At 35.5% G+C, this 16795-nt stretch overlaps 1 protein-coding gene and 1 non-coding gene across 2 annotated transcripts; one reads left to right on the plus strand and one right to left on the minus strand.

Moving 5' to 3' along the window:
- Window positions 1-10513: 10513 nt before the first annotated feature.
- LOC106352161 lies at window positions 10514-12796 on the minus strand. Its single transcript, XR_007326175.1, has 2 exons — window positions 11836-12796; window positions 10514-11623 (listed from the first exon to the last, which is right to left on the minus strand). It is a non-coding gene; the product is annotated as an uncharacterized protein At2g29880 (transcript).
- Window positions 12797-14786: 1990 nt separating this feature from the next.
- On the plus strand, window positions 14787-16231 carry LOC106376208 (1-aminocyclopropane-1-carboxylate oxidase 1-like). The gene is made up of 3 exons (XM_013816276.3): window positions 14787-15070; window positions 15183-15403; window positions 15520-16231. The coding sequence occupies exons 1-3, from the start codon at window positions 14945-14947 to the stop codon at window positions 16103-16105; spliced, it is 933 nt and encodes a 310-aa protein (XP_013671730.2). The 5' UTR covers window positions 14787-14944; the 3' UTR covers window positions 16106-16231.
- Window positions 16232-16795: the final 564 nt, after the last annotated feature.

The following is a 16795-nucleotide window of genomic DNA, read 5'->3' on the forward strand; positions in this document are numbered from 1 at the left end:
GAAAAATATTTTCGAAGAAAGATGCATTTCTTGATTCCATGACTGTATTTTCATGAATGTCTGATATTTCAGATTTATGTACCAGAAATCGATAAGCATTACTGTTATGTGCATATCCGATGAAGATGCAATCCACTGTTTTAGGTCCAATAGTGACCTTCTTTGGTGGCGGTACTGCAACTTTTGCCAGGCACCCCCACACTTTGAGGTATTTATACGAAGGTAAATTACCTTTCCATAATTCATATGGAGTTTTGCCAGTTACTTTGTGTGGAATTTTGTTGAGGATATAATTAGTGGTAAGCAATGCTTCCCCCCACATGTTCTGGGGTAACCCAGATTCCTGCAACATTGCATTCATCATCTCTTTTAGAGTTCGATTTTTGCGTTCAGCAACTCCATTAGATTCTGGTGAGTAAGGAGCTGTAGTTTGATGGATTATTCCATGTTCTTTACAGAATGCATTGAATGGACCATCATACTCGCCTCCTCTGTCGCTTCTAACTACTTTAATAGTTGTTTTAAGCTGATTTTCGACCTCGAGTTTAAATTCTTTAAATTTTTCTAAGGTTTCGTCTTTGCTATGTAATAAATATACATAACAATATTTTGTGCAGTCATCTATGAAGGTCACAAAGTACTTTTTACCACCTCTAGTTTGTAAGTATTTTAAATCACATAAATCTGTGTGAATTAAATCTAGAGGTTTATTAGTTCTTTCAACACGAGGTGATGGCGTTTTCGTGAGCTTAGCCTGTACGCATACTTCACATTTTTGTTTACTTGTTTTGCATTTAGGAATTAGATTTAAATTCATTAATCTTTATATAGATTTGTAGTTTACATGGCCTAATCTTTCATGTCATATATTAAAAGACTCAACCAAATAAGCAACTGACTCTTTCTTATTCATTGAAACTTTTGAAGCTATAACTTTCGGAGGGACTGTCATTACATTCAACTTGACAAGTCCACCCTTAACATACCCTCTTCCCAAATACATCCCATTTTTCCTAATCACGAGCTTGTCCGCCTCAAAATTTGTGGCTAATCCATTCTTGCTGAGCAAGGTTCCCGAGACCAGGTTCTTCCTCATGTCAGGCACATGCTTCACATTCGTCAGAGTGACCTCATGTCCAGATGTCATCTTCAAAATCACATTGTTGCGTCCTTCAATCTTGGAGACTGCAGTGTTTCCCAACTTGAGCTTCTCCTCAGTCATGCTTTTCTGATAGGTGCTGAACATCGCCCTATCGGTGCAAATGTGGGTGGTTGCACCAGTGTCATACCACCATTCCTTGGGGTTGTTGCTTTCAACCATGTTGGCTTCAGTCACCACAGCAACGAGATCCTCCTCAGTGAGATTTGCCTGAGCCTTCTCATCCTTGATCTTTTTGCGACACTCAACAGTCTTGTGCCCTACTTTGTGGCAGTAGTGACATTTCCCCCTGAACTTCTCCACATTTGCATTCGCATTGATTTCAATGCCTTTGTTCTTGAAGTTTTTTCCAGAAGCCTTCAGGGCTGCAGCAGTTTTGGAAGGCTTGGCAGGAGAATGGGCGTGTGCCTTTCCTTTGCCTTTGTGCTCAGCCATGTTGACACTGTGCTCCTTAGCAGTGACCTTGTCAGCAATTCGGTTTCTGGATTCCATCTGAAGCCTCATGATGAGCTCCTCGAGCCCCATCTTCTTCTTCTTGTGCTTCAAGTAGTTCTTGAAATCCGCATAGCTTGGAGGAAGCTTTTCAATGAAGCTGAGAGTTGTGAATGTCTCGCAGATGGACATTCCTTCAGCAGCGATTTCATGGCAAATGAGCTGAAGCGCTTCCACCTGATCCATGATGGGTTTTGAATCCACCATTTTGAAGTCGTGGAACTTTGAGACCACATACTTCTGGCAGCCAGCATCCTCACCTCTGTACTTCTTGTCTAGTGATCTCCATAGCTCTTTCGCCGTGGGGATCTCACAGTAGACACGGTACAATGGGTCAATGAGACGACCCAAAATGTAACCTTTGCAGATGAAGTCGGAATGCACCCATATGTCAACAGTTGCAAGACTGTGAACATCATCAATCCCGTACGGAATCAGGGGCTTGTCCTCCTGGATGAACTTGTCCAGTTTCATCGTTGTCAGGAAGAACATCATCTTCTTCTGCCACGTTTTGAAGCCTTTGCCATCAAACTTGTCTGGCATCAGCCCTTGAGTGAACAAGCTAGGTACAGCCGGAGGAGTTTGAACTGCCACCGGACCACTTGCAGTTGCTGATACTGAACCCGTCTGATAAAGACCAGCACCGAATAGGCTACGGCGAGTGGTTTCATCAGCAGCATTACCCGCAGGGAGGATAGTGCTCGTTGTTGCTGCAGCGGTTGTCACGCCAGTTGCATCAGTTGCTGCAGCGTTGAGTGGAGTCTGAATGACATCCGTGGTGTCAATGGGGGTGTTGTTATCGTTTCTCATTTTTCTGTAGAGAAAACATGAAAACCGGATTAGTACTCCATTCATCAAATAACATATTATTTTTAAGAAAATAATAGTGTAATATCGATGTTCATTTTTGGTATTTGAACCAAATCATATCGATATACGTCTGGAAAAACGTTTTGCAAGCTCGCTTAGAAAAGCGTTCGCAGAAACCGTTTTGTGTAGACTTAGAATGTTTCATAAACTCGCTTAAGGAAGCGGTTATGAAAACGATTCGTATACTTTAGTTTTAGGAATCGTATATCAAAAAACGTTTTGCGATAATGCTACAAAGCAATCCGCAAATCGTTATGAAATAAATAAGAAACGTGTCGCGGAAGTGCTAGGAAGCAAATCGCAAACACCGTTATTAGATAAGAACAAATGTTTCGCGGAAGTGCTAGAAAGCAAATCGCAAACACGGTTCCAAAACCCGCTTTTATTAATCATTTTTAGACCCGATTAGAGCTTTAAACGTAAAGTGATTTTGAGTTAAGATTGTAGAAGCCGGAAAACCGGACTGGCATAAACGATAGAATAAAAGCGACGTTAAGGAAATAAACAAATGTAAAAGACGAATACATGAATGATAAAAAATCGTATTCACAAAGAGACATGGAGTCGAGATATGATCTCTTTCCTTAACTCAAAATATTCGCTCCCTTAGTGAGACGAGACTGTACGAATATAGAGTCCCAGGATACAACCATGGCAGACGAATCACGCCTCACTCGTGATCGCCCTATCGAACTATAAACTCTACGAAACACTCTCTAGACTTACGTTGAGGGATTTGGTGATTTTTTGTTGCGTAAAAATCTTTTAAGAAATGAAGGAGGGGACGAGTTTATAAAGAAGAGAAGACGAGCCACTTTCCGTAACTGATGCCGCACGTGCGCACGTTGGCGGAAATCTCGCTAGGATCTCAGAGGCGAGGCGTTACGAAACTTCCTCCTCAAGATCTTTTCTCGTTTAAACTTATCGTCAAGAAGAGAGACAGCGTGTTGTTTTTAAACGAACTACGTGTTGTTTAAAATAAAATGCATGTCGTTTTTCGGGAATTAAATGGCAAAACGCTGAGCTTAACTTGGTCCAAAAAGAATATTCTTATCGGGCCCCAAGACCCAAGCCCAAGCCCAAGCCCAAGCCCAGGCCCAAGCCCAAGCCCAAGCCCAATCCCAAGCCCAATCCCAAGCCCAAGCCCAAGCCCAAGCCCAAGCCCAAGCCCAAGCCCAAGCCCAAGCCCAAGCCCAAGCCCAAGCCCAAGCCCACGCCCACGCCGAGCCGAGCCGAGCGGGCCGGACGGCAGCGGCGGCACGCGCGTGGGGAGCTCTCTCTTCCTCTGAGCCGTTTAATCTAGTGTAAGTGTGTACACTTATATATACTGCTCGTTTTCTCCTCAAGTAGCCGATGTGGGATGTCTCTAAACTTCTTCTTTAAAGTCATTTAAAGGCTTCTTTAGTTAACACCTGCATGCCCATTTCTTTTCATCATTACCAATTTTTATTAAAGCCTTTGTGCTTAATAGATTGGTCCAACAATTAGAATGAAGACTGGTCTAAGAGATACCAGGAATATATGCATTGAAGAAATGGTGGCCACATTTTTACTTATTGTTGGTGAAGGTTCAAAATATGGTTACACAAAAGACACATTTAAGAGGTCAAAGTTCACTATCAGTGAAAACTTTCACAAAGTCTTGCGTGCATTAAATACCTTAGCACCTGATTTGATGGTAAAGCCTGGAGTTGCAACAGCTGCAAAGATAAGTGAGAGCACAAGATTTTATCCCTACTTCAAGGTACAAATAAAATTTAGCTAAAGTTAGCATAAATTTTTTTGTTCAATTGTTTCTTTGAAAATCACTACTTTAATCTTTATAGGGTTGTATTGGAGCTATCGATGGTACACATATTTTTGCAATGATACCAACTTCTGATGTTCCAAGCTATCGTAATCGCAAAGAATTTATATCACAAAATGTCTTTGATGCTTGCAACTTTGATTTGGAATTCATGTATGTTCTTAGTGTATGGGAAGGATCAGCTCATGATTCGAAAATTTTAAGTAATGCTTTGACAAGGCACGGTAGCAGATTAACCGTTCCAGAAGGTATGTACCTAAGTTGTAGTAAACAATTTAGAGATCTACATAATTTTTTTTTTATTTACAAATTGAATTCCAAGGAAATTTTATCTGGTAGACTGTGGATTTGCAAATCGTCAAAAGTTTTCAGTTCCATTCAGACATACTCGCTATCATTTACAAGAATTTAAAGGTGAAGGCCGTGATCCTAAAAATCAAAACGAGTTGTTCAATTTGCGGCATGCATCTTTGAGAAACGTGATTGAGCGAATCTTCGGTATTTTCAAATCTTGTTTCTTGATTTTTAAGTCAGCGACTCATTTTTCCTATTACAACACAAGCAGAATTAGTTTTAGCTTGTGCTGGATTACATAACTTTCTACGGAAGCATTGTCGGTCTGATGGTTTTCCAGCGGAAGTGATCCCTCCAAACAATGATCAATCAAATTTTGAAGAAGTTGTACATGTTGGTGCTCTTGAATCTCAGCAAAGAGAATATGCTAACAACTGGAGAGACACAATAGCTTTAAGCATGTGGAATGACGCTGTAGAAGCGGGAAGTCAGCATTAATGGTGAAATATATCAATAAAATAATTTTATATACTTCTAGTTTTCTCAACGATTTATAACTCATTTTCATTTGTGATGGTGTTATTTTTTGGATTTATCATTTTGATGTGTTGTTGTGACTTTGGAATCTCTTTCATAGTTTTTCTATGGATAAAAGAATTATGGGTTTATCATTTTGATGTGTTATAGTGGGACTGTGCATGAAATCTATTTAATAGTTATATATATGCATGTTTGATAAAAGAGATTATATGGAATTGATAATGCTTCTCACGTATCATATTTGCATGTTTGATAAAGAGATTGATTTTGTCATCTCAACTTTGAGAATACATAGGTTAAGTCTAGTATTTTGAAAGTCTTGAGTAGTGAGTTAAAATGTAATGAATTATTGTTCCAATAACACCATAGTTTAATAGAATCTAAAAATCTAAAAATACTTAACTTTTTGAATAACAAAATATTTATATTGAATTGTAAAATCACCACACCAATAACACCAAAATTTTTAGAACTTTAAGAATCATGTTACCAATACACTAGAATCTTTAAATTCTTCAACTCTTTAAAAATCAATCTCCCACTAACCCCCACACCAATCTCCCACTAAATAGATTTCATGGACAGTCACACTACAACACATCAAAATGATAAACCTAGAATTCTTTTATCCATAAAAAAACAATGAAAGAAATTCCACAGTCACACAAGAGCACATCAAAATGATAAATCCAGAAAATAACACCATCATAAATGAAAATGAGTTATAAATCGTTGAGAAAACTAGAAGTATATAAAATTATTTTATTGATATATCTCACCATTAACGCTGACTTCCATCTTCTACAGCGTCATTCCACATGCTTAAAGCTATTGTGTCTCTCCAATTGTTAGCATATTCTCTTTGCTGAGATTCAAGAGCACCAACATGTACAACTTCTTCAAAATTTGCTTGATCATTGTTTGGAGGGATAACTTCCGCTGGAAAAGCATCAGACCGACAATGCTTCCGTAGAAAGTTATGTAATCCAGCACAAGCTAAAACTAATTCTGCTTGTGTTGTATAAGGAAAAGGAGGCACTGACTTAAAAAACAAGAAACAAGATTTCAAAATACCGAAGATTCGCTCAATCATGTTTCTCAAAGATGCATGCCGCAAATTGAACAACTCGTTTTGATTTTTAGGATCACGGCCTTCACCTTTAAATTCTTGTAAATGATAGCGAGTATGTCTGAATGGAGCTAAAAACTTTTGACGATTTGCAAATCCACAGTCAACCAGATAAAATTTCCTAGGAATTCAATTTGTAAATAAATAAAAAATTCTATAGATCTCTAAATTGTTTACTACAACTTAGGTACATACCTTCTGGAACGGTTAATCTGCTACAGTGCCTGGTCAAAGCATTACTTAAAAATTTCGAATCATGGGCTGATCCTTCCCATCCACTAAGAACATACATGAATTCCAAATCAAAGTTGCAAGCAGCAAGGACATTTTGTGATATAAATCCTTTGCGATTACGATAGCTTGGAACATCAGAAGTTGGTATCATTGCAAAAATATGTGTACCATCAATAGCTCCAATACAGTCCTATCTTATACAATAAAGGAGAGTTGTCTCTCTCCTCCTGCGTCCATGTCAGCATTCACATATGGGTGTTTGATGACACGTGGCATACTCGAACACAAGCGAATCCTGCGTTTTATGTCCTTTGTTTGAACTGGGTTTTTGATACAACTTGCGGGTAGGCCTTTTAAAACAAAATGGCAAGCCCAATTAAGTTTTAGGTTTCCTCTGAAAGATCCTCTTCACGCCTCCGACGTTCGTAAAGTAGCAGCCGAAATTTTCAGAAACTAGAACGACTCCTCCCACTCTCCCGGTAACGTCTCAAGCTTCCGTTAATATGTGTTTAAGAGCTTTAGTGTGATTATCCCACTCCTCCCACCTCTTCACATTCCACAGTAACCGGCTGAAGTTTGGAATATATATATCCCATCTTCTAACTATGGACACCATAACTCAAACAAGATCCAAAAGAATAGTTTGTTCTAACAACCGATTCCAGAAATATCAACAAAGCCGGTGAAATCTCAGGACAAGTAAGTCACATACAACCCTAGCTTAATATGAATGTTCTTGCGAAATAACAATAGCTATCATCCTAACCGTTACTACATTCATTACAGGAATCAGCTAAAGAGACCAGTCCAAGTCTCAACGTTTTTGAAGACAGCTACAATGGTCATCAAGAGGTGGAGACACGATAGAGATACTATTTGGATTCTGACATTTGCAAACAACTTCGTTTGGTGGGCAATTTTTTACAGACTCCGAGTTTTCTAAACACCTGATATATTTATGAATTTCTTCAAAACATTGGCTTTATGTCTCCAATGTCAACCACGCATAGATCTTCAAGCGTTACACCACTTATGATGTAATGCAGAATTGTTATAGGTTCTTAATATGTTTCACCCCAGTTACTGAGACAGATATTCTTATTAGAGGAAAATAAGGCGTCTATCTCATTATCGGGATGAAGAAAATCAAGCTTCATTATCTACCATGTTTAAGGCGGCTCTGTTTTTAATTAAAATGAAAATTAATTTTTGATTATATTTCAGGCTTGATTCTTCTTTAATCAGCTTATATCTGGAGTTAGTTATTGTCATGCGATTTTCCAATCCGAGGTGCCGGCGGGTATGGTTTGACATCTCCTGATTCTGTTACAAGGTACTCTCATCTTCTACTGCCACTCTTTATGTATCTTGGACATATTGTTTGATATGGTTCTTGTTCTACTGATCTACATATATTTTCTTGATGAGTCTCTTTTGTTGTACTAATTAGATAAATGATTTGGAGTAGGCATCCCTTTTTCTCATCAGCATGACTTTAATTTTTTTTTGTTGTCTTTGCACTGTTTTTGCTTTCTGATCTTCACATGTGGTTTGAATAATACGTTAACATTAGTATCTAAAAGAGATAGTTTACTACTATGAAAGTATCCTTACAAAGACATTAGTTTTGCATAGCTTTGCTCTGACTAGGAGAAGAACACAGCTTTGGCAAAGATGACTAAAGTCTGCAAGGCTATGACCCAGTGACTCAGACTTATATGACCATCTAACCCAGACATGTAGATGAGACTGAATGAAACTAGATAGCCAAGAAAGAGTCGGAGGAGCAAGAGTACTTTGATCTCAGTATCGGTGATGAAAATATAAGTGCTGGCCAAAAAATCAAGTCATCGTTTCCTAGCAAACTATCGAACAACTACCATTACACATGAACATTGGAAGGTCGAATTGATGTTAAATTACAAACAAAACAGGAATTACGTACTTTCCTATTAAAATTCAGACTAATTAAATATTTACATTTGGTAAGAGAACTAGAAATACATATATATTATTTTTGATGAAATGAAATACAATCTATTTAGCTCAGAAATATTATACCAATGCAATGCTTTGAAGATAGGCTCGACAGGAGTCAGGAATTCATTTACTTGATGTACAAGTATGAGGTTTCCTAACTTAATTGCGTGAGCCAGAGGTGTTCCACGAAACCACTATATGTGTAACGCTCCCACCATCAGAGTTCATTATGTAACTACAATAATAAAAACTATAGTCTATATAGCACCCAAATTCTACAAGAAAAAAAAAACATACAAACGATTTTTCAATATTTGGTTAAATTATCAAAACCCTCATTAGTATGATACGATTGTTTTGAAAACTAAACACCCTCAGGAAACTTTTGAATTAATAGTTCAGCCTTCAGATATCGTTGGTTAGTTATGCCATAAGAGTACTTAACCAGATTTAAATAATGGTTTTATATTGAAAAGGTTCAACGTTGATTTAAATAATAGTGTTGATATAAATTAACAACTCAGAAAAATGAAAACAGTCAGTTCACCAGGTCAGTTCATCAGGAACCATTAACTAAGAAAATAAAATAAAACCCCTGGGAATAAATGGTCCTTAAAAGAAAATGTTACAAAGACTTCAAAAAAATAAAATACTTAAGCTCACCCTCTATAAGACATAGTTATAACCCCTAACCTTCATACTTAAGAATTCATTTACTTGCGGTACAAGTATGAGGTTTCATAACTTAATTGCGGCGGAGCCACTAGGAATGATGAATCAACACATTCATTTAACGAACCAATATTTGGATAATGACAATCCAGAGGCTCATTACACTGAGGGGTTTAATCAGTATTTCTTTCACTACAAATCTATCAAAGGACTCAACCATCTTCACCAATCCGCAAATGGGAACTATGCCAACAGTCCGTATCTTTATGGTATATTAATTTTGTGCAGAAGAAATTTTAAAGAGGAAAAATAATATTTGGATAAACTATCCTGAGAAAATAGTCAGTTCAAGTTCGATCAATGGTGGAGCATGATTAAGAACTCACGTACTGATTCATGATCCTTTTGAAGACAAAGTATTTAACCAATACGGCTACAATAAACCCCACCACCCCCCTCCCCCCCCCCCAAACAAATTGTCACATTGTTGACATTGACAAAGTATGTGAGGATTGTTACTATTTTAAAAGAATGAAACAATTTATTATCTTCCTTCAAACAAGATAATAAAAAAACAAAAACATGCATTTACATTATTCCTTTTCAAACATTAACTTTACTTTATGTTTAAATTTCAACTAAATTTGTTTTGTTGCAACTATCAGCTATTTATTAATTGAATCAATTAGTCACAACCACTTATGTTATTTTTCTTTGATCTAAGTAACTTCAAAACAAAGTAATACATTATGGTCGTTAACCACTATCAAATGGATCGAAAAATATCACTCTCTTTCAACTTATTTTCATCTTCATATTTTTAAAAATATCTTCTTACTAAAATCATAAAAAAAATTATAAATTCATTACAGAATAAAACTTATGAACCCGGCGCGTAGCGCCGGAAGACCACTAGTAAAGATTAAAATAGTGATTTTCAAAGAAACAATTGAACAAAAAAAATTTATTCTAACTTTAGGTAAAATTTATTTGTACCTTGAAGTAGGGATAAAATCTTGTGCTCTCACTTATCTTTGCAGCTGTTGCAACTCCAGTCTTTACCATCAAATCAGGTGCTAAGGTATTTAATGCACGCAAGACTTTGTGAAAGTTTTCACTGATAGTGAACTTTGACCTCTTGAATGTGTCTTTTGTGTAACCATATTTTGAACCTTGACCAACAATAAGTAAAAATGTGGCCACCATTTCTTCAATGCATATATTCCGGGTATCTCTTAGACCAGCCTTCATTCTAATAAGATCACAAAACTTTTCAAATGAGCTTGGATACATGTGATATAGTGATCGGAAGTGCTCAGGGTCCTCCTTCAAAACATTTTGAATGTAATCATAACCAATGTTAGTGATTGGCCGACGAATAGGGCGTTGTATGCGATTTTCACTCCTCACATACGTTGTTTGCGATTGTCAATCCTCACATACGTTGTTGCTATGTTATTTAACATCACCAGCAAAATATCTAAATCTGACTCGTCTTCTTCCATTTGGTTTGCTTGCATTTCGTCATACATTTGTTGTTCTTCTTCAAAGGTGCTCTCCATGATAAAACACCTACAAAAAGAGATTACTATTTATATTAATAACTGAAATACACGAAGAATCTTTAAAAACTAATAGACTAACCAAGACACTAACAATAAAGTTACATAGATCATTTACCAGATGCTAACAATAAAATAAGCTACGTGGTATAACAACAGCATGAAATTTTGTTTTGCTAAGCAAAAAAAATATTTAAAAGCCCCATCATGTATATTAAACTAAAACCAGTTTGGTATTAAAAAAAAAACAGTCTAGAATGATTGTAAAGAAATAACAAAACAGTCTAAAACAGATATAATAAAACAAAGATCAATCTTAGTTGACATTTCTTTGGATCCAACCATAGCGTTCTTCTATGGACATATCAGTGAAGACATCTTTCATTCCCAAGGAATAGATAAGGGTCACAGCTTTAAATTTGATACGATCATCCAAATCAGGAACCTCTTTAATAGCATACACTATTTTTCTTCTTTTCAGCTTCTCTTTTCTCAGCTTCTTTTTGTTGTCTTTCTTCTCTCTGTGTTATGGAAGTAAGGATCTTGCTGGTCATCATTACCATAGCATCACTTTGATCACTGTTTATCTCAACTGCACTGCTAGATGCGTCTGATCGAGATCGTTTTCTCGAGACAAGTTTTTCCACACGCCTTTTGACACCATTTTCTGGGGATGGTTGCTGAGCATAAACATCATCGTTGATGTCCTCAAAATTCAAGTTGTCTTGTACTTGACTGTCACCAACCGTTAAGACGCGAGCATCTGTGGTATCACCCAAGCCAATTGCAGAACTACCATTAGCAGTTTCACAATCAAATATGATTTTCAAATCATCAAACTGTTCACTAGAGTCATAGCGTAAGAACTTGTGATTTGGATGTCCCTACAAAAAAAATTATACTTAAATAAAATATAAATAATTAAAAGAATACATTACTCTATGAACTTCTGTAAACCTATATGAGTAAGTGATCCTTTTCACGTAAACTATATCATGTGCATATATTATTTTATCTCATAAACTAAATTATATCTAACAAAACCCTTGCAATTCAAGAACATATCTGATAAAAGTGATGCAAAATAAAGACATACCTTTAAATAGTCATTCCATACTTCGTTAGAAGCCACAAATCTTTTCATGATAGGATCCCATCCAAACCCTGAACTGTTGTTTAAAAGATCAACATAGCATTGATATTGACCCTTTAGAAACTTGATCCTGCTTAGGTAATGCTTGTGGGTTTTTTGGCATCCAAGTCTTTCGTTCAAGACTGGTAGTATCTTATGTTCCACCGTTGCTTTGTTCATTATTCCATTACTGTCACGCCATGCACGTTGAATTCCCTCCACAAGCAACTCTATTAAAACCTTGGTTTCCTCTGAATTCCATAGGGTATACTGATTTTTTTCTTTATCACCCATTGCAATCTTATGTGAAGTTAATCAATATTAGTAAGAACATACACACAAAAATATTTATCACAAACAAACAGGTAAACATCAAACTTCTTGCTACTAGTCTAAACAAATAAAATAATGAAACCAAACGTAAACTTGAAAGCAACAGATATAATAATCAAACCATTTTAATACATGATATAATGAAAAACAGAGAAATATATCATAAAAAAAAGACAAGAAAAGAGAGAACCAGAGACTTGTATTACGTTGCGAGCTTTGATGATGAATAAAAAGCAAAGAACAATTCTAGGACGCTCCTTTTTTTTAAACACAATTGAACACTTATTTTGAATATATTATATGGAAAATAGATAAATAATAGTAGACAAAAGTTAACATAAATCACAATAAGTCATCGCCAATCAAACCAAAAGAATATATGGATTCTATAAATATGGGAAGACATATTGTCAGAATCAATGAAAATATTTACAAAATTAAATTCCTCTTGACTTTTAAAATCTGTGTTAATAGTTATATATATGCATGTTTGATAAAAGAGATTATATGGAATTGATAATGCTTCTCACGTATCATATTTGAATGTTTGATAAAGAGATTGATTTTGTCATCTCAACTTTGAGAATACATGGGTTAAATCTAGTATTTTGAAAGTCTTGAGTAGTGAGTTAAAATGTAATGAATTGTTGTTCCAATAACACCATAGTTTAATAAAATTACAAAATTTAAAAATACTTAACATTTTGAATAACAAAAGATTTATATGGAATTGTAAAATTACCACACCAATAACACCAAACTTTTTAGAACTTTAAGAATCATGTTACCAATAACACTCGACTCTTTAAAAATCAATCTCCCACTAACACCCCACCCCCCACCCCCCCCCCCCCTATTTTTAATGTTACTGAATGATATAAGGAGATGATGAATAATATTCTTTTGATGGTACTACGGATGCTACCACTTTAGGATGGTGCTGTTGATCATCTGGACTACAAAGGTTGACAAAGAGGAATCCCAAGCCCTTAATCTTGAAGTGTACATAGAGTGATAGACTACTAACTTAGATTATGGAATGTTTTAATCATTTATTTTGTTACAGTATATAGTTGAGTAGGTACAGAATGTTTGCTAGCTGGGCCGGGACATGTTATCAATTGGCATACAGTTGCATATGAGCTGAAAAGCTTTGGAAGTCCGGTTTCTCGGTTCGAGTTGAGCACAACAAAAATTATCAAGCTGGTTTTTATCATTTTACAAATAATGAATAATTTACACATGTAGTTACGATAAATGCATGGTTTCATGTAGTACTCTACGTAACACATGGAATCAACTGTATACAATTTTACATGCAATACGATAAGATTTTCAGTAAACTTTGCGTTTACATACTTAACCCTTACAACCTTCAAAAGAATATTGTCAATATTAAACTCTAAACCTAATTAATACTCAAACATTTGTCCAATGAATTTTCACAAGATAAAACAAGTTATATCATAAATAATTTGTACTTGGCTTTACAAAAATGATACGTCTTTAAAAAATAGGTATTGTCCCACTAAACTCAATGTGCCGTCACGGTTGAATCCGCTTGACCACCAAAATAGATTTGTCGGTGTGATTTTTATAAATCATATGATAATCTAGAATATTCATACACTAATCAGCATCCCAAGCATTATATAAGAAGTTATAAATTATGAAATACATATTTATAAAATATCTATTCAAAACCAAGAGCGCCCATAGAAGTGAGATAGATCTTTAGCTTAATCCCGCTTAGTCTCACATGGACTTTTCCATTGTCGGATTGAGTCATCAACCTAACATATTTTAGCTAAATTAATTTATTCAATTTCTCGAGACTTATTAATTAAACAATTAGATAAAAGATTTTATTGTCTCAAATCTGTTTTCAAGTAAGTGAGTAGATGGAAACTTAAAAGGCATTTCCAACTCATACCTATTTTTTTCTCTATAATTCTCACAAAAATAGAGTAATTCTATTATAAAAGTAAATTTTGTTCTAATGGTTTATAAAGTTTTGTTCCAATGGTTTACTCTATAATAGAGTAACTCTAAGAAAATAGAAGGATTTCACTTTTTCACTCTATATTTGAAGTGAAAAAGTGAAATCCCTCTATTTTTTCTTATATAATAGAGTAACTCTATTGTATAGTAAACCATTGGAGCAAAATGTATTTTATAATACAGTTACTCTATTTTTGTGGGAATTATAGAAGAAAAAATATGTTTGGGTTGGAAATCGTCCGAGAACGACTTATATAGACCTAACGTGAACAACAACCATACAAAAGAAATTTATTAAGCACACAGTACTATACGAAGCATGATGGTCTAACTAACTCCAACGAATATAACTTATGAGCGAGTGGTAAGGAAAAACACTTGTAAAGAAGAAAGAAAATTCACATAAATTAGGTTAGAAGAAATCATAAAAGAAAATTCAAAACTTTTGATCACATGGTTGTGTGGACAGAACTTGGACTTTTCTTTAAACCTATAGTTCATTTTTCATTTTCAAGGAAGATACTTCTACTTATGTTCATTTTATTTAATTGTAATGACAGTCCCAGAGTTAAAAACCAGTATTGAAAGAAGCAAATGGTTTTGCCTCCCCAAGTAGGCAACTATGCCTCCCAAAGAAAAAGAGACATCATGCTCATTCCATGCCTATAAATACTCCTCAAATCAATAACTTATCCATTAAATTTGTGTCTGAGAACAAAAAGGCAAAAAAAAGAAGAAGATGGGTTTAATCAAAGAGAAAGAGATGGAGATTCCAGTCATTGATTTTAGTGAACTGGATGGAGAAAACAGAACCAAGACTATGTCACTTCTTGATCATGCATGTGATAAGTGGGGCTTCTTCATGGTATGTGTATATCTTTATCCACAAATCAAGTTCCTAAGTATGCATACGTAAACGTTCCTAGATCCAGTTCTAGTGTATACCCTTAAATGCGATCGAGCTGACGAATTTTCAGGTTGATAATCATGGAATTGATAAAGAATTGATGGATAAAGTAAAAAAGCTGATTAACTCTCATTATGAGGAGCATTTGAAAGAGAAGTTTTACCAGTCAGAGATGGTCAAGGCTTTGAGTGAAGGAAAAACCTCAGATGCTGATTGGGAAAGCACTTTCTTCGTTTGGCATAAGCCGACTTCAAACATATCCAAAGTCCCAAACATTTCAGATGAACTCATGTAAGTAACTAAAAAAAATTATTTTTTACAATTTCTTTATTTGGACAAAGCTTTTACCATTTATATGTCTTGCCTATTATAATAAACAATGTGTGGGGATGAAACTTATATTGCAGCAAGACAATGGATGAATATGTTTCTCAACTGCACAAGTTTGCAGAAAGGCTCTCTAAACTCATGTGTGAAAATCTTGGTCTCCCTCAAGAACACATAATGAATGCGTTCTCCGGTTTAGAAGGTCCAGTTTTTGGGACAAAAGTGGCTAAATACCCAGAATGCCCTCGTCCGGAGCTCATTAGAGGGCTGAGAGAACATACTGATGCTGGAGGGATCATATTGCTCTTGCAGGATGATCAAGTGCCTGGTCTTGAGTTCTTGAAAGATGGGAAGTGGGTTCCTGTCCCACCATCGAAGAACAATACCATTTTTGTCAATACCGGTGATCAAGTCGAGATATTGAGTAATGGGAAGTACAAGAGTGTTGTACACCGTGTGATGACGATGAAGCAAGGAAGTAGACTGTCGATAGCTACATTTTACAATCCAGCTGGGGATGCCATAATATCTCCAGCTCAAGAGATGTTGTACCCAAGTGGTTACCGATTCCAAGACTACCTTAAGCTTTATTCAACCACTAAGTTTGGAGACAAAGGCTCTAGATTTCATACCACGAAGAAAATGGAGAATGGGGATTCCGTCTAGGATGCATCGCCTGAACGTAACGCTGCTTTTGTATTTCACATGAAACTCTATTTTTATTAAAAATTTGTCTTCTTCTTGTGTTTAATTCATTAAGGAATAACAACCAGGATCATGCTGATTCAACTATTTTGCTTTATTAAGAAAAAATAACTCTTTTTACTCAAGTGATTTTGTACTAGGCAAGTCGTTGACGGCAACTTTAAAAACATTAGTTTGAACTTTGAAGGTCTTTTATATTGTACTATTATTTTTAAGGATGTTCTTAAGATATTAGTATGTTTTGGCTAAAAAAGTTATGTATCGTATAACTTTTTTTCTTTTAAAACAACAAAACACAAAAGATATTTCATGTTAAGCGATAATTCAATATGAAAAAGCTATTAAGAGAATGATAAACCAATTACCAACATCCATATGGTCATTAAAGAGAAGCCAAGATAATGAAAACAATATGTCAAACCATAAAACTTAGACAATGGTGAAACAAAAACAGTATTTTTATTTAACTTTTTTGGGATCAAACTCCTGCAGTTCCCTTATTTTTTACTTACTAGCAGACCACAAACTAAATCAAGTGGTCTTAACTTGACATGTAACTTAGCATCTTCTTTGTTGTTCACCTTTAAACTTGACATGTAACTTAGCAGATTCCTTTTTTTGATCTTCCAAATTTGCTTCTATACAACATGC

The sequence above is a fragment of the Brassica napus genome, chromosome C7, assembly GCF_020379485.1.
Source record: "Brassica napus cultivar Da-Ae chromosome C7, Da-Ae, whole genome shotgun sequence".
Taxonomy (NCBI): domain Eukaryota; kingdom Viridiplantae; phylum Streptophyta; class Magnoliopsida; order Brassicales; family Brassicaceae; genus Brassica; species Brassica napus.